This window comes from Heloderma suspectum, chromosome 6 (assembly GCF_057233095.1).
Source record: "Heloderma suspectum isolate Gila_16-S chromosome 6, 16-S_ref, whole genome shotgun sequence".
In the NCBI taxonomy this organism is placed as follows: domain Eukaryota; kingdom Metazoa; phylum Chordata; class Lepidosauria; order Squamata; family Helodermatidae; genus Heloderma; species Heloderma suspectum.
In genome coordinates this window covers 98,448,519-98,471,783 of record NC_139463.1, presented here as the reverse complement: position 1 = coordinate 98,471,783, position 23,265 = coordinate 98,448,519, and the positions used below count along the sequence as shown (strand labels likewise).

Here is a 23,265-nt window from a genome sequence, read left to right as displayed (position 1 = left end):
GGAAGCAAAAGCAGCAGTTACACACACGCAGGGCTGGCCACATGCCAGAATCCCTGAGAGTGCATAAAACAGGTAAGACATTATGCTGGGCACACATCTCAGCTCCCTGAAAACATTGGCTTTCACTTTTTTTAAAAAAAGATCCAAGTTTCTAGACCTTGAAACTGTGAAGCTATGCTTTAAATGGTGTGGGCAATACCTGTCGAAATCTCAGAAGCCAGCAGGGTGGATGACCCCAACAAATCACAGGGGGTCTTAGATTCTGAGGCTTGCAACACTGATTAAGTAATACAGAGATCAGTTTGATATGTACGTTAAAAACCTTTTCAGTAGTTTGCCTTTTTTTACTGTATCGTCCCTTATTTTTAAACTGAATAGACTCAACAGCCCCCCCCCCCCCCATTAAGTTCCTCACCTCCCTGCTGGTTCTTCCAGAACATGAAGATATTCATGGTTCCGACTTCGGTGATCTGGTGGTCATCCCCATAGAGCCAAAGCACCTGCTGGCAACCCTCTTTGGCGGCCTCGTTCTGGACGTAAATGGTGGGGCCATAGTTGCTGAGGGTGACACAAGAGTAGGACAGGGTTCTAATCAGATCAAAACGCATCCGGAGGTCGCAACGGGTGCGAAGTCAACCCTCTGCTAGAAGACATGTAGGGGGGAGGCACAGAACTATGGCCTCATGGGCAGAAGGTCCCCACTTCAGTCCATGGCAACTGTAGCAAAAGGATTCTCATATGCCTGGGAAATGCCACTCTCCCTTCCTGGGATCACAGACAGCCCCTGCTGATGGGAATAGGAAGTGTTGGGCTAGATCAGCCTTCTCCAACTTCGTGCCCTCCAGATGTGTTGGGACTACAACTCCCATCTGCACCAGACAATGGTCACGGTGGTTGGAGGTGATTGGGGTTCTATCTAAGGATGTATGGATTTTGCAAAATCCATTCCATCAGCATTTCAAAGGCTGTCAGGTGCCTTTCCTTCCGTCATCCGCTCATTGATGGAATCAGATTTTTCCCAATGCCCCAAATTTGCGCAAGTGCAAAAGTGTGCAAATCCCCCCCCCCCCATGTGGATTTTCATACTTTAAACCTGTGGGGGAAATCCACATTTTTGGCCAGTGGTGTATTTTATTTGGTGTATTTTACCACGGCTACATTTGTGTAAAATTCTGGAAAGTAAAAAAAAAAACACGGTCCACAAGTCTGCGGGATCCTTGCAACTCGGGAAAAGCTGGTCTGCTTTGTAATCCGCGAGTCGGATTCATAGAAATCCAAATTCATTTGATTCTCTTGCGGATTTCTCTGTCATCCCTAGTTTTAGCCCAATGCACTGGAAAGCACTTGGCTGGGCCAGATTGCCCAGCAAAAAAGCAACTTTGCAGACGATTTACAATGTGCTGGGTTGTAGTTTAAAGAAACGCTTCAGATACTGCAGTTAGTCTGGAATAAGGCTGCAAGATTCTTGATGGGGAATCGGCATTTTGATGACATTGCTCCTGTGCTTGGTCAGTTGGCTCCTGCTCTGTTTCTGGGCCCAATTTAAAGTGCTGGTTTTAACCTTTTAAAGCCCTAAAACAAGGCTCGGCAACACACGGCCCTCCACGCATTGGCCTACAACTCCCATCATCCCTCGCCATTGGCCATGGTGCCTAGGGCTGATGGGAGTTGTAGGCCAAAACATCTGGAAGGCCACAAGTTGCCTACCCCGGCCCCTAAAACCTGGCTTACCAGGTTACCTGAAAGACCATCTTCTTCCGTATGTACCTCCCCAGTCTTCTTCGGAGGCTCTGCTCCGAGTACCCCTGCCAAAAGAGATGAGATGGGAAACCACTAGGGAGAGGGCCTTGTTGGTGATAGCACCCTGATTCTGGAACAGCCCTGCCAAAGAGGTCGCTTGGCTCTATTTTTATGGTCTTTTTGGTGAACACCTTTTTATTTACCCAGACCTTTTCAATTCTTGTATCTTTTAGTTTAGGGCTCTCAGTTTAAAATCTGTGCTTTAATCTTTGTTTGTAAGCTGCCCAGAGAATTGTGCTATGGAGCAGCTATATCAACACAGTAAATCAGGAGTGTGGAAACTCTTTCAGCCCGAGTGTTGAATTCAATTGTGGAGACGCTCTCAGGGGCCGCATTCCAGTGGTGGGTGGGCCAAAGGCAAAAGGGGCAAAGCCAAAAATACCAGCATATTGTAGCTGAAAGCTCTTACTGTCAGTAACGAAGCCTTAGGAGAAGCATTTCAGGAACCCCAGAGGGTCGGACTGTGACCTCAGGTGGGCCAGATTTGGCCCACAGGGCTGAGGTTCAACACCCCTGCAGTAAATAAAGAGATTTTAGTGGAGAAGACTTACTCACCCACCCAGCTTGCAATCACCAACGCCACCTATCCAGGCACGGACAAAGCGGGGATCAGCCAGGAGAGAAACAGGGTTGAAGCTGCCAGTGGCAAAATAGGAACCTACTGGACCCAGGATCACAAACAGCAATGCATGGTTGGACCTGGAGACCCCCAAGGAAGGCTGCAGAGGGGGAAGCAGAAGGCGAGTTATTGGCAGTTGACCAAAACCAGAATCAACTGAACTGTACTTTGATGGGGAACAGGGGAGGTGGGCCCAGGAAGCCCACACCTGCTCTGGGATTAATCTCTGGATTTATGGCTCTCTCTTTTAGAGCGGGGCATTCCCAAGTGGAAGGATTTTGGAAATAAGAAAGAACAGAGACAAGGGAAAGCACAGAAAGCAAGATTTCAAAAATGGCAGCCTGTTTGAATAAGTGCCATGTTCATCAACCTGTATTTTACAAAAATGGCTTTTCCAAAAACAGGAAGAAGGGACTTTACATAACAACGGAGAATCAGAGAAACCACAAAACATCAAAGAAGCACAACATCGCAATAGCGATTTAAGAGAGCAACAGAGAAGCAAAAGAGCACTTTAGGATGAGTTACTAAAGTTAGCTTTTATCCCTTTTACTGCAGGCGAGTGGGATTTATTTCTTACTTCTGAGTAAACATGCATGGGGGGATATTTTAAAGATTAAAAGTAGGCTAGCTAAGGTGAATGAGTGTCCCCACTACTGCGGTAATGTGACGGGACGCTGCTGCGCACCTGGAGATTTTCTCAATTTCTCACTTCCATTGGGGAAACAAGAGCGAATGGGGTGTCCCACCCCCTTGACCACGTCACTGCCAGGTCACAGAGGCACGCCCATGATTTAATGTGGGGGGGGGACATGGCACACTGTGGTAAAACCAGCAGGGAGTCGCTTTCAGGAAAAAAGTCAGAGTAAAAGGAGCTTCAGAAAATGCAGCTTTTCAAGAGGGAAGTGGCTGGTTGGAAGTGGATTGGTGACCACGTCATCTGTTGCAAAGGAACTCAAACTGCTCTAACTTTGTACTAAATCGCTTGTGAAGACAGCCCCCAGGATTGTGTGTACACAACACACCGTAGCTGCCGCCATTTGCGTTCACTTTTTTTTTTTTTTGCCGTGATAGGCTACGTAAATATTTACGTAGCCTATCACAGCAAAATACAGGGACACAAATGGCGGCGGCTATGGCCGCCGCCATTTGTGTCCCTGTGCAGGCTGCCCAGCAGCCAGATGTCCAGCTGTGGGCAGCCCTGGCCAGCGGCTCCGCGAAATTGCCGCAGAGTGGAGCCGGCCAGACAGAATTTCGGGGGGAGGGACGGAGCGCCTCCCCCCCACCGCAAATGTCACCCTTCGAAAAGGTAAGTGACTTTTGTACATCCCTAGAAAAAAGTAAGATCTCAAATCACTGCCTAAAGGATAACAGAGCCAGTGCCATAGGCACATCACGGGAGGGAGATTAACTTCCTTGGGAAGCCACCACAGAGGAGGCCCCAACCCTGGTCGCTGCCCACCTCACCTAGGATTGTGGAGGCAAGCAAAGGAAAGCTTCCAGTGGGGATTCCCAAAGAACAGACATGTTCACGGGAGACCAGAAGGTCAGTAGGATTGCAGGCAAAAGGGGCCCCAGTCTGGGAAGGGAGGTACCCACCTCAGCACCGATGAAGGTGGGGCGGATGTAGAGGCTGGCGCTGTCGGAGTAGGGGACCCAGTCTTGGTCCACGTGGATTAGCTGCCGGATGCATTCAAGTAGCTCAGACTTGTCAAAGGGCTGTGCGGAGAGGAGAGAAAGGGAATAAGCAAGAATGGTGAGGCCGTCCCTATTCCTTCTCAGTCCTCAAAAGCCCTGATGCTGGAATATTTCCCCACTCTGCCCCCATCTGATAGGAACATAGGGGGAGGCCTTATACCAGGGCTGCCTATTTGTCCCTTTAGCCCCATACTCCCTAGTCTGACAGTACGGGGTCACAGACAGGAGGCCTTTCACATCTCCTGCTACCTGATCTCATTAACAGAAGATACCAAGGACCGAACCAGGGACTTCAGGAAGCTGCCTCAGGCCAAGTCAGATCATTGGTCCATTTAGCTCAGGGTTGTCTACACTAGGAGTGCTGAACCCCTTTCAGCTCAAGGGCCACATTCCATTTTGGAGAAGCCCTCAGGGGCAGCCATCCAGAGGGGGCAGGGTCAAAGGCAAAAGGGGTGGGGCCAACAATGCCAGCCTGTTTTAGCTTAGAGCTCTTACTGCCGGTAAATATACCGTAGGAGAGGCATTTCAACCTTTGAGAAGGGGAGGTGGGTGGGACTGCACAAAAGCCAGGAAAGTGCCAAATGGCTGGTGGTCAGGGGAAAGGAGGTGGAGCCAGGGAAGGGGGCGGGGCCACCTGGGAAACCCCAGAGGGCTGGATTTGGTGCCCGGGCCCCAGATCCTGCACCCTGGTCTACACTGACCTGGAGCGGCAGCTCTCCAGGATTCAGACAGGCATCTTTCCTTGGAGATTTGGGGGATTGAACCTGAGGCCTTTTGGATGCAAAGCGCCTGCTCTGCCATGGAACTACGCCCCTTTCCCAAAGAATTGAGCAAGTTGCACCTTCCTATACCATCCTCCATGTTCACCCAGTAGGGCAAGAGCTCAGGGGTGGGGAACTTGTGGCCATCGAGGTGTAGTTTGCTTCCAAGTCCCATAAGCATGGCCAATGGTCAAAGGTGATGGGGATTGTAGTCCAACAACATCTCAAAGGCACCAGGTTGGGGGAGGCTGGAGTAGCTAAAGGAGGTTTTTTTCCCCAGGATCACTGAAGTCCTGGACTTGGAGTGGAGAGACCCAGTTTCAAATCGCAGCTCAACCAGAAAGCTCCCAGCTGGTGACCTTGGGCCACGCACACTCTCTCTCAGGCTCAGCCTACCTCACAGGGTTGTTGGGAAGATGAAAAAAATGGAATGGGGAAACAATAACTATGTATGCCATTTTCAGTTGCTTGGAGGGAAAGTAGGGCACAAACATAATAAATAAAAGTTCTATCCCATCAGATCCTGTTTCATCCTTAGGATCTTGACACCTAAACTTTCCACCCTGATCACTCCGAAACACAGCCACCACCTGTGCAAAAAGGCAACACTCAGGACTGCGGCATGACGTGTGCCAAACTGAGAGAAGGGGCCATTTGAAGGCAACAAATTCACTAGCACAAGATATAGTAGCAGCTACCAATTGTGATAGTTTTAAAAGGGGATTACACAGATTCACAGAGGATAAGGGTATCAACAGCCACTAGTCATAATGGCTTATGTTACCTCCAGGAACAGAGGCAGCATGCCTGTCAGTGCCAGCTGCTGGGGCAGGGAGGGGGGGGCTACCACCCTCGTGTCCAGCTTGCAGGCTTCCCACTGGGGCGGCTGCTTGGCCACTGGATGGACAGAATGCTGGACTAGAAAGGCCTCTGCTCTGCTTCACCCGGGCTCTTCCATTCTTACGCCCTGCCTGGGGAGAGGGATGTACCTGAGCATGCCTTCAAATTTAGCCGCCTTAGGTTCTGAGAGGGAGAGGGAAACAAGGGGATGCCTCAGGGACATACTCACAGGTAAGCAAGTGCGGAGAGTGGAACGTAACATGCGGTCCATGTTCAGCATGGGACGAAAAAGACGGATGCGCTTATCTGGGCCCCGGAAAGCCTTCATCCCCTCAAAGAGCTAGAGATTGCGGGGCAGGGGGGAGTGAAAAGAGCCATATGGAGGAAATGAGCTGTTTATATGTATTGTGATGTTCCAGTCCCTCTGCCCCTCAGTGCCTTGGACCCTGTAAGTCATTGGTTAGGTCAGCCTGTCTGACTTAGCCACTGAATCCAGACTTGCCCTGATATTCCCCAACTCACCACCACCTCTCTACTGGTTTACAAAGAGCAACTCTCCTTTCCATAGGCTTGGCTGCATAATTCAAAACGAGCACGTGGGGCAGGATAAGGTGTCCCTTCCCCAACCTGGGGCCTTCCAGGTATTTTGGACAACAGCTCCCAGCATTCCTGACCATTGGCCATGCTGGCTGGGCCTGATGGGAGTTGTAGTCCAAAACATCTGGAAGGGAACCAGACTGGGAAAGGCTGAGCTAACCTAACCACCTGCCGTTTACCTATGCTGCCTGCCTGCCTGCCTGTCTGTAATCCCACTAACTCCTCTGTCTTTCTCACCATCCCCTCTTCCAACCTTCTCCCAACACAGCACCCTCCAGATGTTCTGGACTACAGTTCCCATCATCCCTGACTACTGGCCCTGCAGGCTGGGGCTGATGAGAGATGCGGTCCAAAACATCTGGAGAGCAGCATATTAGGGGAAGTCTGCCTCATTGTAATGGTAACGTCTCGACTGACACACCCCACCCGTCACTCACCCACCATTCCATCACATGCCCCAGCTGTCAGTCATGCCTCCACCCTTTCTCCAGTTATACGTGGCTGTCCACCAGCAAAGCTGACTGGGTGGAGATGGGTGACTTTTTATACAGGAAGCAGTTACCTCAACTGAATAGTGCAAGGCCGAAGAGGCTGGGTGTAGAGAGATATTCTGAAAGGGTTTGATGTGTGGTTTCCCCCAGCCTTTTTCCTTGCTCCATTTCACAGTGAGCATGTGGTCGGTGAAGGTTTTGCCAAAGACCAGCTTCTCAGGGTCTGGTTTGGAGTTTAGGTGCTTGGCCAATTCAATCTGGAGATCTGAGGCCTGGGGGAAAAAAAACAGGACCGTTAACTCTGCTGTCAATCGACCAGGCCTCCATGAGAGCTAGAAACTTGCTTCTCCACCGCCCTAGTTAAAAGCTGGAAGTCCCACCATGCGTGGTTCGTATCCCACCTACATCTTCCCAGCTTGAATGGAATGCCTCAAATCAGGAGCCCACAGTCCACAGATTTTCTCACCTTGAACGTGGTGCTTAAAAATCTCTGAGGACCAAGAAATGAAATGAGAACATCACAAGCCTTTCCTCTGAAAACCTAGAAGGAAACAGGAAAAGGGGTTAGGAATAACAGGAGGGCAACCCCGCACCTCTTGCCCTACTGAGTCCTGTGCCTTCATGTTGGCAACCGAGAATGACTACAGCCATTGGCCATTATGGCTGGGGATAATGGGGGTTGTAGTCCAACACAGCAGGAGGACACCAGATTGGGGAAGGCTGCTCTGGAGCTAACTTTGATCCATAGATATCTGTGAGACATAAAGCCTACCCCTTTGCATGTTTGCTCAAAAGTATGGTCTGATCTCAGATGTACAGCAGAATGAAATGGCAGGACCCTGAGGCAAGAGTGACTGTGCCATTTGAGGCTGGAGGCAAGGGATGCCATTTTTACATAGGGGAGCATTCGAAACTATGATTCCCCTACCTCCTGTCTCAAATGGTTCAATCCATTCTACTGCCTCAGGTCCCTGCCACCTCACTTACCAGGCCACACTCCCATTGAACAGAGACTCATTCACTGATACAACAGGTTCCCTCCTGAAAGGTGGTCATTCTGCCGAGTCTTTGCATTGGGATTTTTTAAAAAAAACCACAAGCAAGCTCCAAACATAAGAACATAAAAAGAGCCCCGCTGGATCAGACCAAGGGTCCATCTAGTCCAGCATTCTGTTCGCACAGCTGCCCACAGGAAACCACAAGCAGGACATGAGTGCAGCGGCACCCTCCCACCCATGTTCCCCAGCAACTGGTGTACATAGGCATGCTGCCTCTGATCCTGGAAGTAGCACATAGCCATCAGGACTTGTAGCCATTGATAGCCTTCTCCTCCAAGAATTTGTCCAATCCGCTTTTAAAGCCATCCAAATTGGTGGCCATCACTGCATCTTGTGGAAGTAAATTCCGTAGTCTAACGATGCGCTGTGTGAAGAAGTGCTTCCTTTTATCTGTCCTGAATCTCCCACCAATCAGCTTCATGGGATGACCCCGGGTTCTAGTATTATGAGAGAGGGAGAAAAATATTTCCCTCTCCATACCATGCCTAATTTTGTACTCTTCTATCATGTTTCCCCTTACTCTCCATTTTTCTAAGCTAAAGAGTCCCAGACCTCATAACCTTTCCTCATAGGGGAGCTGCTCCAGCCCCTTGATCATTCTAGTTGCCCTTTTCTGCCCTTTTTCCAACTCGACAATGTCCTCTTTTAGGTGTGGTGACCCGAACAGTACACAGAATTCCAAGTGTGGTTGCACCATAGATTTATATCAGGGCAGTATGATATTGGTAGTTTTATTTTCGATTCCTTTCCTAATTATGCCACACATGAAATTTGCCTTCTTCACAACAGCTGCACGCTGGGTCGATATTGTCAATGAGCTGTCTACCAGAACCCCAAGATCTCTTTCCTGGTCAGTCACTGCTAGCTCAGATCCCATCAGCGTATACATGAAATTGGGATTTTTTTTTGCCCCAACATGCATCACTTTACACTTGCTTACATTGAACCACATTTGCCATTTGGATGCCCATTCTCCAAGTTTGGAGAGATCCTTTTGGAGCACGTCACAATCCTTTTTTGTTTTAACCACCATAGATAATTCCGCATCATCAGCAAACCTGGGCCCCTCACTGCTCTAGAGACATGCTCACTAGAGACATTCTCACCTGCCTTCTCTAATCATCCGCTCCCCTTAAGTAAACAATGTCAGTTAATGCATAATCCGCAAACGCAACAGGAGCCGGGCCTGGGAGCTAAGTGGGTGACATCCCATTATGGGGTGGGGGGGAGAATTTGTCTTGTTCTATGTCCGTTTTCTGCCTCTGCTACATCGGCAACCAGGGCCAAAGCACTGAAAGGAGCTGCTTTCATTGCCATGCCCAGTGAGATCCATGCAAGCGGAGCACAAAGCAGACAATTGACGATTCAAGCGTGGGACCGTGGCTATTTCCATTTCTGCTGTGGTGGTCATTCTCCAATCAGCCGCGGGAACAGTTCTCCACTGCTTCCTTCCTATCTTTTTTTTTAATCTCTCCAGGGTTGAACTTCAGCCCCTGTTGAATCACCGCAGAGAAGGGTGGACAGGAGAAGGAACAAAATCACGACAGCAAAAGGAACACCGTCATGGCGCGATCCTTTTTCTTGTTGTTTTAAACGGAGAAATCACAAATCTTGCTGGCGAAGGGGGAAGACTTACAGAGGTAAGTTTGCATGAATTTGGGGGAGCAAGATGATTCGTCTCTCTCTCTCTCTCTCTCTCTCTGTCTCACTCACACACACACACACACACACACACAACACCACAGCTTCCCTTGATCAGGAAAAGCACAGTTCATGGGGGAAGTCGGAAAACAAGGAGCAGGGAAAGATTTTCAATCCCAAGTGCTGAAAACAGAAAGCAGGTTTTAAAGCCACACGGAATTCTTCATTGGGCAATGAGGCAGGCACCGTCCATAACGGATTCCTAACAGCAATGTGGATTTATGGGGTTACGGCTTTCGACAGTATGACAAGGAGCTATTACAGAAAGAGACATGAAAATGAGATTGACATGTGGGTTCTTCTCCTGAAAAGGTCTTGTAAAAGAACCTGGATGCTTATTATTAAACACATTTGCATGCTGTCCTTCTTCCAAGGGACGCAGGATGGCCAATACAGATAGGGGCTATGCCCCCACCCCATTATCCTCATAAGGTAGGTAGGCTAGGCTGAAGGAAAGCAGTGGACTCACAGATACCTAGCCAGATTCATGGCAGACTGGGGATTTGAACTCTGATCTCTCCAGCGGCCAAAATCCAACACCCTAAACCACGACACTGCAGTGGCTCAGGCTGGATTCTGACTTACCTGCAAGCAAGGGGTGGGGAGCGTGTGGCCCTCCAGATGTTCTTGGACTGCAACCCCCATCAGCCCTAGCCAACGTGGCCAATGGTAAGGGATGATGGTAGCTGCAGTCCAGCCACATCTGGAAGGCCATACGCTCCCCATCCCCGGCTTCAGCAGTCAGAAATAGAAACTAGAAGCCTGCGCCTTGGAAGAAGCTAAGGAACAACAGATTCCTTATCAGCTTGTTTTCCAAGCATTTAAAGTTGGGTTAGATTCAGAAGCTGGGATGGAGGATGACAGTTTTTCAGAGACGGGAAGGTAAGGGGGGAAGCAATTGGAGGAGGGGTGGGTTGTCTTTAGGCTTGTGGGTTCTGCTTTGGGGTTGGTTGGTTTTTATTAGAAGCCCAAGGTTCACCCACAAGAGCCAGGCACAAAATGGTGACGGGGTGGGTGGGGGTGGAGCCAGATGCAAAAGAGCAGCTGGTGGGGGCGGAGCCTGTTGCCTCCAGCCCCCACGTGCCAGACACACAGAGTGGCTCACCTGCGTACGCAAGAGCACATCAACCTCTGCATTAGGGCAGATGAGAGATTCTTACACAAAGCTCTACAACTGGCCAGCAGAGCGGCGCAAAGACCTGGTCAAACTCCTCTTTTACAGGTGAGGAACACGGAAATTGCAAGAGAAGCGATTAGCACAAGGCCAACTATGCCAGATAATTTTTTTTCTCTCTTTTACATGCAATTTTACTTGCTGTTGTTAAACTGGGGGTCAAAAACCCTTGCTGATCAGCTGGAAAGCACCCAATGATTCACCGGTGGAGCTCAACATAGGTCCCCCCCCTTCCTCTGACCTAATCATTGCAGCCTGGTTTTCATTTGTTTTATTTCTCATGACAGACTAGTTATTCTCTCGAAGCACATGGACAAGGGCCATTCAGAAGTCATGCCAAACTGTGATTTGGCATCACGAGAGTGAGCCCCAAGGGGGCATGGGCTGGCATAGCCCTCTCCTCACCTGGGTGCTCCCCGATTCCTTCCTTCCAATTCCATGTTTGCCCTTTCGTCCAAGTGGCTCATCAAACCGCAGCAGGAGCTTGCTTGCAAACCACAGCCTCAGGGCAGGGTTTGAGCCTGAGGGTGAAGTTTGGACAAAACAACAATCAAGGGCTGAAAGAGGGAATTGCTGCACAAGTTGTGCGTGGGAGGAGGGGGCAGAGGAAGCATGTATGCCCGAGCACTGGTACATTTCAGGTTAAACGGTGGTTTGGCACTACTTCTGAATGATCCGGCACTTTGGGGATCACTGGTTTAAAGAGAGAGAGACAGGCAGTGGTTGAGAACAAGGACCCTTAGGAAGTTTCTTTATACCAGGTCAGACTATTCTGACCTTCCCTTTCCCATCCAGATGGGCTAGACTATAGGTCCCATCAACTTCAACCAGCATGACCAATGGAACTTGCAGTCCTGCCCATCTAGAGAGTACCAGGTTGAGGAAGGCTGGGCTATTTGTTCATCTTTACCAATAGGGATCAGAAAAAACACCTGTAAGGCTGGAAACCAAAATCAAAAAAGGAACAGCTGCACCAATTGAATTCCCAAGTATTTCGACAGGGGTCTTTATCAAGCGAAAAACTCTTAGAGCCTTTTCTGGAGGATTCCCTCTCCTTTACGTCTTCCAAAGAAGATTGACAATGGCTCTCAAGCAGAGAAAGGTATGTTATTTATGTTGCAGAACCCAGAGTCAGAGAGACCACGGAGTGAAGGAAAAAGAGATTCTTTATTTAACGCGCGGGCTTAAGGCTGGAATCGTTTCCAAAGAGCCAGAAGCCCCGATTTACATTAGCACATTGGTTTTATAGACATTGTGACATATATGAAACGGCTCCTCCTCCCCCTCCCGCATGGGGTTGCAATCCTCAACATTTCTTCTCTTAGCACTATTGTTTATAATACAAGAACTGGGTTATAGGGTAGCCATGATAAGGAGAGAACAGAAGAGAACAGCAGAGAACAAGATATACAATTGTATGACCTTTGACAAGATAAGGAATTCCTGTGTCTCGTCAGCTTACAACAATATATTCAAGGGAGAAAGAGCTCAGCAAGAACATGAAGCATGAGACTGCATGAGGCTACTTAGTCTGACCCCCGATATGGCTGCTACATTCCCCCCTTAAATGCATAATTTCATTACAATTATAGCATTTTTGATAACCATACAAAGCTTTTTGTGACATACATATTACTTAGCCTCTTGTTGGGCTATTAGAGCATAGAGGGCAGCAGTTTTATTAGCTGAGACATAAAACAGATTGGTTAAACAGCGCATAAGACAAGGAACGCAGAGACATAACAGAACTTTTATGAACAATACTGGTAGAATTAGGATGAACAATGCTTTTAAGCCAGCTAAGATCTGGAAGCCAAAGGGTCAACTAATTGAGCTAATTGTTTTGTTTTATTGTTTTGTAAGCTACTATATTGTGCAGCTTGTTGATCTGTTCATCTACAGCATTGCCATTATCAGTTAAGTTAAAACAACAGAGCTTTTGGTGTGTCTCACAACTTAAATGATGAAGAAGGAAGAGGTAATTTATACCAGCTCTGTTTTCTAGAACTGCACTTTTTAGATCACGCAGCTTTTTTGCTGATAATCTGCAAATATCACATATATTTTATGATATCTAAGAAATCATAAAATATATACAACAAACTTTTTCTGCAATTTAACACAATGAATGGAAAACACTTCTTGCATGGTAAGGCATGATGGAGCAGATCCAGCAATTATACTGGTCTTCTGGCTGAAAGCTCAGGGCTCATTAAAATCAAGGGACGGGCATACCCACACACGCAGAGTTCTAGGTCACCATTTTTGCATCGGCAACTCTATGCTGCATGAGTTCTGGCAGAAGGAAATCTAAAAGTTATAGATCAAACTCAGCCTGCTGTACACTGAGCTGACTACAAACACAGACACACGGTCCACAGCGATGAGAGTTCAAGTTTATCAAAAGCTTCACAGCACTGTCCATGGCAAGTCTTTGACAATTTAAAATTTTAGTTCATGTGCAGAGTGTCTCTAAAAAGCCCAGACATTGATGGAAGCAAACAGAGACAGCTCTGGGCAATGAAGATGTGATGTTTCCAGCAAAGGCTCTCTACTTTTGCATCAGTTTAAAAAGGGGAAGTGTGGCCCTACACCCCTTCTGACAGACAAGGGCCTTTAACTTTTTAGCAAGGCTTCTGTTTAAACAGAGCGGCACAGCTCAGCTCTCTAGCCATGATGCTTTAACTTGGGCAACTCCTCTGTAAATTTTATTTTACTTCTGTCAGGTTCTCTCACAGACATTTTAAAAACTTACTCTTTTTTTTTTCTCTTCTAACCTGGTACACGAAAGCACTGAAACACTGAGTGCCGAAACTCAGGACGCTGGGGGGTGATGGGCATCGCCTTATACTTGCATTTTTCAGGCAGCCATTAATCTTCGGGGAGGCGGCGGGGTGGTTTGCAGGACTTCAAAGGCAAGCTTCTCAGTTTGTTTGTATTTGTAAATCCCAAGCTTAAAACAGGACACGATGAGGTACAGGGCAGCTAAATTCTTGCTTTGGCACGGGCAACAAATAACTCGGGTCAGCTTTCTTCGCTGGGGTCTCAAACAGGAAAACAGTCTTAATTTAAAGTTGTAACATCACTGACAGCGTCAGCCAGCCAGCTACACAGATCTCATTGTTTTTTAAGACAGTTGCTCCAATATCTTCTTTTCTTCTCAATCAGGTTGGGTCTCCCAGCTTACACAGTTTATTGCAGCTTTCAGGAGCATGGCAGTAGCATGATTTTGGCTTGGCCAGGAACATGCTGTCTGGTTTCTCGGTCTCTTTAGCACACACACTTAGGCAGTGTAACACTGGACACTCAAATCAGTGAGATTTCTTTATTGCAGGGAATCCCACGGCAAAAGCTTAATGGTTACGCTCTTCAGAAATCATATAGCTGATGGTCAGTAGCTACAGGCTCTATGCAATTTTAACACAGTTCAAAGCTAAACACGGTTACCTTGACAGAGATCTTCAACGTGGTCTTTCCGCTTCATTCTGCTTTGGGACAGTCTTATGGCACACTTTTCACTCGAAGAGGGGTCTAGCCTGTGCTCTGGGGCTGATTCTTCACCTTTATTTTCTATTTTGCCTTCATCTTCTGGGTCTTCATTTTCAGTTTCCATTTCTTAGGGATTTCATCTCAATTAGGCGAGGTGATGATGTTGCACAACTCAGAACGTTGTGGGCAATTTTCCTGCCCCCCCTCTCTCGGCGCGCTAGGCTAACAGCTACTTCTTTGGCCTCACACTCTCACGCTCCCACGCTTTGTTAAAAGCCAGACTGTCCTGCAACATTTTTCTAATTAACAGCCTCAGATCTTGTTTTTTTTCCTCTCAGCTCGACCTTGAGCTTTTTGCTGTTTTCTCTTTCTATTCTGAATCTTTTTTTAAAAAAAACCTTTTTCCTTCTTTGTTTGACATACATCTCAAGGGGGTGCAAGGTTTGCTTCCCCCACCACCCATAGCCTCCCTCCTAAATTGAAGACAGACACAATTAGGGAATGGGAATTGGTCAGTGAGTAAGGGGTCTCACTGGCCGACACAAGAGGATTTTTTACATCACGCACTTTGCTACTGGCCTGGGCACCCGGACGGTCAACGGTATGCTTCAGAAACCGCAGTAGCCACTCACACAATCATCAATCTCTCCACTACATCCATATGTCCCTGCCACCCACTTTTCCCACTTTTTACCAGAGCGGAAAACGGCTTCCCCAGCTTCCTCAGCTTCCTACTGAGTACTGGCGTGCTAGGTACTGGCGCCCACTCGGGGGTGTGATCAGGCCCCCCTTCTACCCGCAAGGAGTAGGTTCTTTTGTATACGTATACCACCAACACTGACCTTCTTCATAAGGCGGGGCCCTCTTTTTTTCTGCCCAGTGGCCTTTCTCCCTAAAGGCGGGGCCCTCTTTTTCCCATATACTTGCCTTTCTCCTGAAGGCTTCCAATGTGGGTTTCAACTCAATTGCAGCTGCGATATAGGCAGGGCTCAAGTTCCTTCCTCCGCTTCCCAAGGTTCTCTTGCTGCTCGCTGCCGTTTGGGCGATCCCGGTGCAGGCTTTCTCCCATTCACTCGACAAAAAGGTCGGTGGCGCCAAGAAAGGGAGGCATGCGCCGAGCTCGTCCTCCTGGTGCGGCGATCAAGAGCAGGCAACTGCCACCTGTCTGGCTCAGAGCCTGCCACATCCGAGTCACGGCACCATTTATGTTGCAGAACCCAGAGTCAGAGAGACCACGGAGTGAAGGAAAAAGAGATTCTTTATTTAACGCGCGGGCTTAAGGCTGGAATCGTTTCCAAAGAGCCAGAAGCCCCGATTTACATTAGCACATTGGTTTTATAGACATTGTGACATATATGAAATGGCTCCTCCTCTCCCTCCCGCATGGGGTTGCAATCCTCAACATTTTTCCTCCTAGCACCATTGTTTATAATACAAGAACTGGGTTATAGGGTAGCCATGATAAGGAGAGAACAGAAGAGAACAGCAGAGAACAAGATATACAATTGTATGACCTTTGACAAGATAAGGAATTCCTGTGTCTCGTCAGCTTACAACAATATATTCAAGGGAGAAAGAGCTCAGCAAGAACATGAAGCATGAGACTGCATGAGGCTACTTAGTCTGACCCCTGATATGGCTGCTACATTCCCAGCCAGCATGGCCAAAGGGAACATAATAGCTACCTCCTCCCTCTCCCCCCTGCCCACTCCATTGCAAGACAGAGTCTCTGCATCTGTTACAGCTGTGACTGGTAGAAATTCAACAGGTGAGGCCTTTTCTGGCACCAAAGAAAATGCAGTGATGGGAGAGAAGTGCCTACTGAATTTCTGGCTGTAAGACAGCTGTTTAAAGGTGCACAGCCTTGGCAAACAAAAAGGATCGCACCCCTGCTTTGGAACTAGGAAGGTGGCTGGAAGGAAAGAGTTAACAGATTTCCATGGAAGGCGGGAATGGGAGATTTAGGTATCTAGTTACAGATTGTTTTAAAGAGCCTTCCCCAACCTGGTGCCCACCAGATGTGTCGGACTACAACCCCCAGCAGGAGATGCTGGGGGTTGTAGTCTGACACATCTGGTGGGCACCAGGTTGGGAAAGGCTGGTTTAAAATCAGGCAGAAAACCCTTTTATCAGCAGGGGGCAGCAAGAGGCAAAGAATTCAGGAAAATGTTGCAGGTGTCAGCATAGCATCCATAACATTTGCACTGCTGACCTGAAATAATCAACTCTCTGCCAGTGTACCGAAGCTTCCCTGGCCTGGTTGGCTGGATGGGAGTTGAACTCCCCGCAGGCGGAGAGGAAATCCTGCACAAAGCAATTCCAACCCTTAGCTGCCATACATCCTGGGTTATGACTGTACACTATGCCAGAAGCATTCAAATTAAGCTCTCAGGAAACCCAATTGGCCTAAATTATGCAAATGACATCTGTTTCCACACACCTCCTTACTATGCCTAAATTATTCTGTTCTCCCAAGTCGAGTTTCCAAATGAGATTGGAATTTTATAACTGGATTAAGTTGGATTTTTTTTAAAGCAAGGGCAAACATGCAGAGAACTCGAGGCCTTTTTCTCCATAGTCCATGAGGACTAGAAAGTTGTGCTTTAAACAAAAAAACAAAAAACAAATAAAACCCAGATCTCACATTCCTGTCCAGAGTAACTTGAGCAGCAAACTTGTTTAGGTGTGGAAGGCACACAGCTCTGGAGAGACGCAGTCACAGGAATTGAAGGACTGACTAAACCAGTTTCTTCCCTCTAAACGTGTAGCTGGAGTCACAGCCAAAGCAGGCCCAGGCATCTCCCCCTTGCCTGAAGCAGCTGCTCTCAGTTTGGGTCTAGGAGATAAGTTAAAATCCTACCTCAGCCATGGACAGCTCCTGGCCTCAGTTTGCCATCTGTAAAACAGTCTCCCAGCCCATTTGGTGCTCCATCCCAATTCACTCAATCCCTGTACCTGCCTCGCCTTCAGCTTCTGGCATCATCTCCCTGTCCCCCCATTACTTTAACTATAGAAGAGGAACCCCCTGCAGCACTTAAGGCAAAAGAGGGGATGCATGCCCCAGTGAACCCCCAAAATCACCCAGGGAGATACTCTTTCCCCAGAGAAACAGAAATCAGATACCCCAGGAAGCATTACACAGGGCCTCAATAGCCACGTGGCAAAGGTGAACCCAACTTCACAGCAGGTGTGAAATGCTATCCTTTGAGCACTAAGTCAACCTCTAATTAAAGGGATTAGGAAGCAGATGATGGATTGTCTCTTGCAGCAAAACCCACAAATCCAGGTCAGAGGGCAGGTTGCTCAAAGCCAGTGTAGCATTCCAAGTTGCATTTGTGTGTGTGTGTTTGTGTGCGGGGAGCAGGATTCCAATTCCCCTTCCCTCCATTCCTTGATTGTGACTTATTATCCACCTGCTATCTCCATCGCAAGCATCCTTGCCTCCAGATCTGTCAATGCAGAGATGGGCAGATGGTCGATCTCCAGATGTTTTGGACTTAACTCCCAGAAGCCCGTGCCAGCATGGTCAGGAATGCTGGGAGTTGAAGTCCCAAAGATCTGGAGATCTATCTGCTGCCACCCCTGGGCTAACACCCCTTACCCAAACTCACAGAACCACACGTACAGTCATGTGAAAAAGAAAGTACACCTCTTTGAGTTCTATGGTTTTATGTATCAGGACATAATCAAAATCATCTGGTCCTTAGCAGGTCTTAAAATTAGGTAAATACAACCTCAGATGAGCAACAACACATGACATATCACACCGTATCATTATTTATTTTACAGAAATAAAGCCAAAATGGAGAAGCCATGTGTGCGAAACTAAGTACACGCTTTCTGCTTCCATAGGTATGAAGAGGCCAAGTAGCAGCCAGGTACTGCTAATCAAATGCCCTTGATTAATTGATCATCAGTAAGTGTGACCACCTCTATAGAAGCCAAAGTCTCAGGAGTTTGCTGGTCTCGAGCATTCAGGTGTGTGTTAACACAATGCCAAAGAGTAAAGACATCAGCAATGATCTTAGAGAAGCAATTGTTGCTGCCCATCAATCTGGGAAGGGTTATAAGGCCATTTCCAAACAATTTAAAGTCCATCATTCTACAGTGAGGAAGATTATTCACAAGTGGAAAACATCCAAGACAGTTGCCAATCTTCCCAGGAGTGGACGTCCCAGCAAATTCACCCCAAAGGCAGACCGTGCAATGCTCAGAGAAATTGCAAAACATCCAAGAGTTACATCTCAGACTCCACAGGCCTCCGTCAGCATGTTAAATGTTAAAGTTCATGACAGTACAATTAGAAAAAGACTGAACAAGTATGGTTTGTTTGGAAGGGTTGCCAGGAGAAAGCCTCTTCTCTCTAAAAAGAACATGGCAGCATGGCTTAGGTTTGCAAAGTTGCATCTGAACAAATCACAAGACTTCTGGAACAATGTCCTTTGGACAGACGAGACCAAAGTGGAGATGTTTGGCCATAATGCACAGCGCCACATCTGGCGAAAACCAAACACAGTGTATCAGCACAAACATCTCATACCGACTGTCAAGCACAGTGGTGGAGGGGTGATGATGTGGGCTTGTTTTGCAGCCACAGGACCTGGGCACCTTGCAGTCATTGAGTCGACCATGACCTCCTCTGTATACCAACGGATTCTAGAGTCAAATGTGAGGCCATCTGTCTGACACTAAAGCTTGGCCAAAATTGGGCCATGCAACAGGACAATGATCCCAAGCACACCAGCAAATCTACAACAGAATGGCTGAAAAAGAAAAGAATCAAGGTGTTGCAATGGCCCAGTCAAAGTCCAGACCTCAACCCAATTGAAATGCTATGGCGGGACCTTAAGAGAGCTGTGCATAAACAAATGCCCGCAAACCTCAATGAACTGAAGCAATGTTGTAAAGAGTGGGCCAAAATTCCTCCACAACGATGTGAGAGACTGATAAAGTCATACAGAAAAGGATTACTTCAAGTTATTGCTGCTAAAGGTGGTTCTGCAAGATATCGAATCGTAAGGTGTACTTAGTTTTTCACACATGGCTTCTCCATTTTGGCTTTATTTCTGTAAAATAAATAATGATACGGTGTGATATGTCATGAGTTGTTGTTCATCTGAGGTTGTATTCACCTAATTTTAAGACCTGCTAAGGGCCAGATGATTTTTATTATGTCCTGATACGTAAAACCACAGAACTCAAAGAGGTGTACTTTCTTTTTCACATGACTGTACGTGGCCAAGACGCCACCAGTGGCATTTTGCTTCACATTGGTCACATGGGCCAATACAGAAGAGCAAGAGAAGACAGCGCATGAACAAGCGGCTAGGCAACGGCCATTTGGAAAGAGACTATATGGAAACAGTCTGCAGGGCGGCTCGGAGGGGCGAACGGTTGTGACGTTCTGCAGATCTGCTGACTTCAATCGCAACAGTGATGCCCCACATACTGGCAGGGCTGTGGTGACACAGTGACAGATCACTTCTGTCACATGGCATACCATGCGCCTGGTGGAGACAGCCACTGCAGGCTTTACTGGAAAATGCATGTGCTAGTAAGCAAGATGGTACCACTGCTTGCTCATTCTTTCCTTTACAGAGGCTAAAATCAGACATAGATCTGAGATTTCCTATGAAGAGCTGGTGGTGGAGCAGTTAAAGCAAGGGTGGGCAACTTGTGGCCTTCCACATATTGCTGGACTGCAACTTCCATCATCCCTCACCATTGACTGTGCTGGCTAGGGCTGATAGGGGCTGCAGTCCAACAACATCTGGAGGGCCACAAGTTGCCCACCCCTGGGTTAAAGTGTCAGACTAGGGCTGGGAAGATCAGGATTCAATCCCCAACAGCCCTCATTATGATGCTGGGTGGCCTTGAGCCAGCATAACCTACCATACAGGCTTGTTGTGAGGATAAAGGGGAAGGAGTACCTTACAGCCTCCTTGGAGGAAAGGTGGGGAAAATATAACCACTAACACCCACTACATAAGCAGACAGTATTCTCTTTTTACATGTGGTAGGACCTTTGGATGTGGGCCTGCCCCTCAAAAGGAGCCTGAGCCCCAACATACTAAAAACCACTTCTGAACCACTTTTTCAACACCAACAACAACCTATTTCACAGCAATCCCAGTTGCCAGTAAGAAAATGTGGTAAGGCACAGTCCTATGCATGTTTTGACTGAAAAGAGTCCTACAACTCCCATGGCTGGCTGGGGAATGCTGGGAGTGGTAGGACTTTTTTCTGTCTTAACATGCATAAGGTTGTGCCCTTCCTGTTTTAAAATGGTGGGACGAGTACTGCACCTTGGCAGGTGCCAAGAAAGGTGTCTGGGGTGCATTGGTGTTCGCAGGCACAATGTTGCCTACCCCAGATCTAGAGCAATAGATTCAATAAAACCTGACTCATTGTGCACCTGGTTCATTTAAACTAATGCCCAGGTCTGAAAAGGGGCAGCACGGGACTCTTTTCATTTTTTTTTTAAACATATATGCTTGCACTCCTTTGGCTCTGTCTTTCCTATATAGATTCTCTCTTATCTCCCCCCTTCTTCTTCTTCTTCTCTTAAGGAAGTGTAAACAAGATTAAGAATGTGGCAACATTGTTGCCCATTCAGCTCACAGTAGGTGACCCACTTTAGGTCACAACCAAGGCCAAGCATCTATAGTAGGGATGGGCAAAGTTCAGGTGTGTGGGATCTGCTTTGGTTTTTTACCAGAACCCCAAGGTCCACCAATCAGAGCCAGGCTGTGGGTGGAGCCAGATGCAAAAGAGTGGTTCAGGGAGAGGGAGTCAATTACCTATTGTACTCCGTAAGCCATACAGGGTTAGAGAACTACCAGATCAGGGGTGTGGAACCTCTTTCAGCCCGGGAGCCAAATTCCATTCTGGAGAAACTTTTGGGGGCTGTGTCCCAGTGGTAGGCAGGGCCAAAGGCAAACAGGGCGGGACTGAAATACCAAACATACCAGCATAGCTTTGCTTAAAGCTCTTCGTGCCAGTAATGAGGCCTTAGGAGAGGCATTTCAAACCTTTTAGAATGGGAAAAAAACTGCACAAAAGTCAGGAAACCACCAATCAGCGATCAGGGAAAAAGGGGCGTAGCTATCTGAGAACCCTGGGGGGGGGGTTGGGCCCCAGGCCTGAGGTTCTACATATCTGCTCCAGATGTTTAGGACTACAACTCCCATAAGCCCCAGGCAGTATGGCCTGTCAAGGGCTCCTTGGAGGCCTCTCTCAGTCTAATCCAGTAGCCAAGTCCAGACACAGACAAAGGGATTCTTTTCAAAGCTTTATTCCTCTTTTACAACTTAACAACTCTACTGTTAGCAACTAGCTATGAGCAGCAGTGTACCTATGCCCTACGTTGGAACAGTTGGTCCCCGTTTGAAAGGGAATCACTGGCAGACCCCTGAACTTAAGGGCTAGGGAGAGTCCCTCCCCTTTTCCCTTGGATCCTCTGGGCACAGCCGTTGTTTGCACGCCAACCAGGCACTACGCCTCCTTTCCGCATCCTCCATTTGGCGCCGCTCTCTGCGTCGGCACCGCGCATCCATCAAGTCTGCTTCCCGCGCTCTGTCACTCCCAGGACTGCTCTCTAAGCCAGGAATGCCGGTGGGAGGAATCTCTGTCAGCTGTTGGCCCTGGGAAAGAGGAGCGCGCTCCTCTCCCAGGAGCGACTCCTCTTCCTCAGAATCAGAACTACTCTGGGATTCTATGGGCTCAGTGTCCACCCTGACATGGCCAATGGTCAGGGATTGTGGGAGTCACAGTCAAAAACATCGGGGGGGCACTAAGTTGGCTACCCCTCCAATGACCTACACATACCAGTACAAATCTGAGTGACTACAGATCAGAGAATGTAATAGCCCACTTTAGACAAAAAAAAAATAAAAATAAAACCCTTGTTGGTCTTGTTTTTGTTTAGTAAGTGGGAATCAGAAGCCCTTACTGATGGGCTGGCACTCATCCAGTGATCTACTGGAAAATCCCAAGCGACAGGGCTTGCGTCAGCACTTGGCATCCGTCGGTGGCTGCTGGTGCCTGCCCTGGGCTCCTCTGATTTTGTTTTCCTGCATAGCACTCTGAGCAGTGCTAGAAGGCTGACGTTTACATTTCCCACAATGTCATTGCCTTGGCGTCATTCTGGGGCATTGTGGGCATGGTTAGACACAGCCACCCCAAACGGCTTGGAGCACTGTCACTGCTGCAGCCAGATAAGACCATCAGGCTCACTGACAGTGGAGGGGGCTCACCACAGCATACTTTGCCGCCCACCCAAAATGTGGAGCTAGTCCTCTAGGTCTGCCTTCTGCCCACCCCTGACTTAAAATGCACTGAGTTCCCTCTGTGCAGAATTTACATTTTATGGCTGCCAGGTACATGCAGCCTGGTTAAGAAGCCAAATCAGAGCTGAATCTGATTATCGCAAAACAGCCAGAGAAGGCGATTCCGTGCCTTGGCATGACAGCAGTAAGTGAGCAGAGAGGCTCAGTGGTAGTATTGGCTACCCTGAATCTCGGCCCTTCCAAATTTTGTGCGCCTCTCAACCTCATTCCTCTTTTCATCCCCGACAAGCCCTAATGACTCTCCTCTCCTCCAGCAGAAAGAATTCCGATTGGGGCCTCTGAAAAACAATTGGCCCAATTCATCAGGAAGTTTCAGTTTTCGCAAGATGCCTGTCAGAAAGTCAGAGGTGGGGAAAGCAGGAAAACAAAACAAAACAAAAAGCAGAAGAGAGAACACAGTGTTCCAGGTAAGACTAGCATGCCACCTTAAATAGAGGAAGCAAGAAGTATGCTGCCGAGGGACCATGGCCACAGAGGGAGAGCAACTCCAGGACTGGGACAGCAGATCAGGACGTTCACAACACAGGGGCATAGAGGAGAGATCCCATAATAGACAGAGACTGAAGGGCCAATATAAGGTGGCTTGGGAGGGATCTTAAACAAAGGGTTTAAGGGACCAGCATTGGGCAGGACAGCGCTATGTTTTGCAGGGTGGGGTGGGGTGGGGTGGGGTGGGGTGGGGGGTGTTC

General features: G+C 48.1%; 1 protein-coding gene and 1 long non-coding RNA gene across 5 annotated transcripts in view; one reads left to right on the top strand and one right to left on the bottom strand.

Moving 5' to 3' along the window:
* LOC146342025 (uncharacterized) overlaps positions 1–23,265 on the top strand; it is a 26,890-nt gene continuing 3,625 nt past the window's right edge. Inside the window, exons 1-3 of the long non-coding RNA XR_014783894.1 lie at positions 1–72; positions 9,342–9,504; positions 22,831–22,983. This is a non-coding gene — a long non-coding RNA (uncharacterized LOC146342025). The remainder of the gene's footprint in view (positions 73–9,341; positions 9,505–22,830; positions 22,984–23,265) is intronic.
* Positions 1–23,265, bottom strand: part of LOC146342026 (branched-chain-amino-acid aminotransferase, cytosolic-like) — a 30,900-nt gene that overhangs the window by 5,707 nt on the left and 1,928 nt on the right. For 3 of the 4 annotated variants that reach the window (XM_084805503.1, XM_084805500.1, XM_084805502.1), the window contains exons 2-7: positions 7,273–7,347; positions 6,878–7,078; positions 5,948–6,058; positions 4,019–4,138; positions 2,356–2,519; positions 416–558 (exon numbers count right to left, since the gene is read on the bottom strand). In XM_084805503.1, the coding sequence (XP_084661629.1) occupies positions 416–558; positions 2,356–2,519; positions 4,019–4,138; positions 5,948–6,058; positions 6,878–7,078; positions 7,273–7,347 (814 nt within the window). Of the gene's footprint in view, positions 1–415; positions 559–2,355; positions 2,520–4,018; positions 4,139–5,947; positions 6,059–6,877; positions 7,079–7,272; positions 7,348–11,144; positions 11,457–23,265 lie in introns of those variants that run through there. The other variant, XM_084805501.1, reaches the window with a different exon arrangement.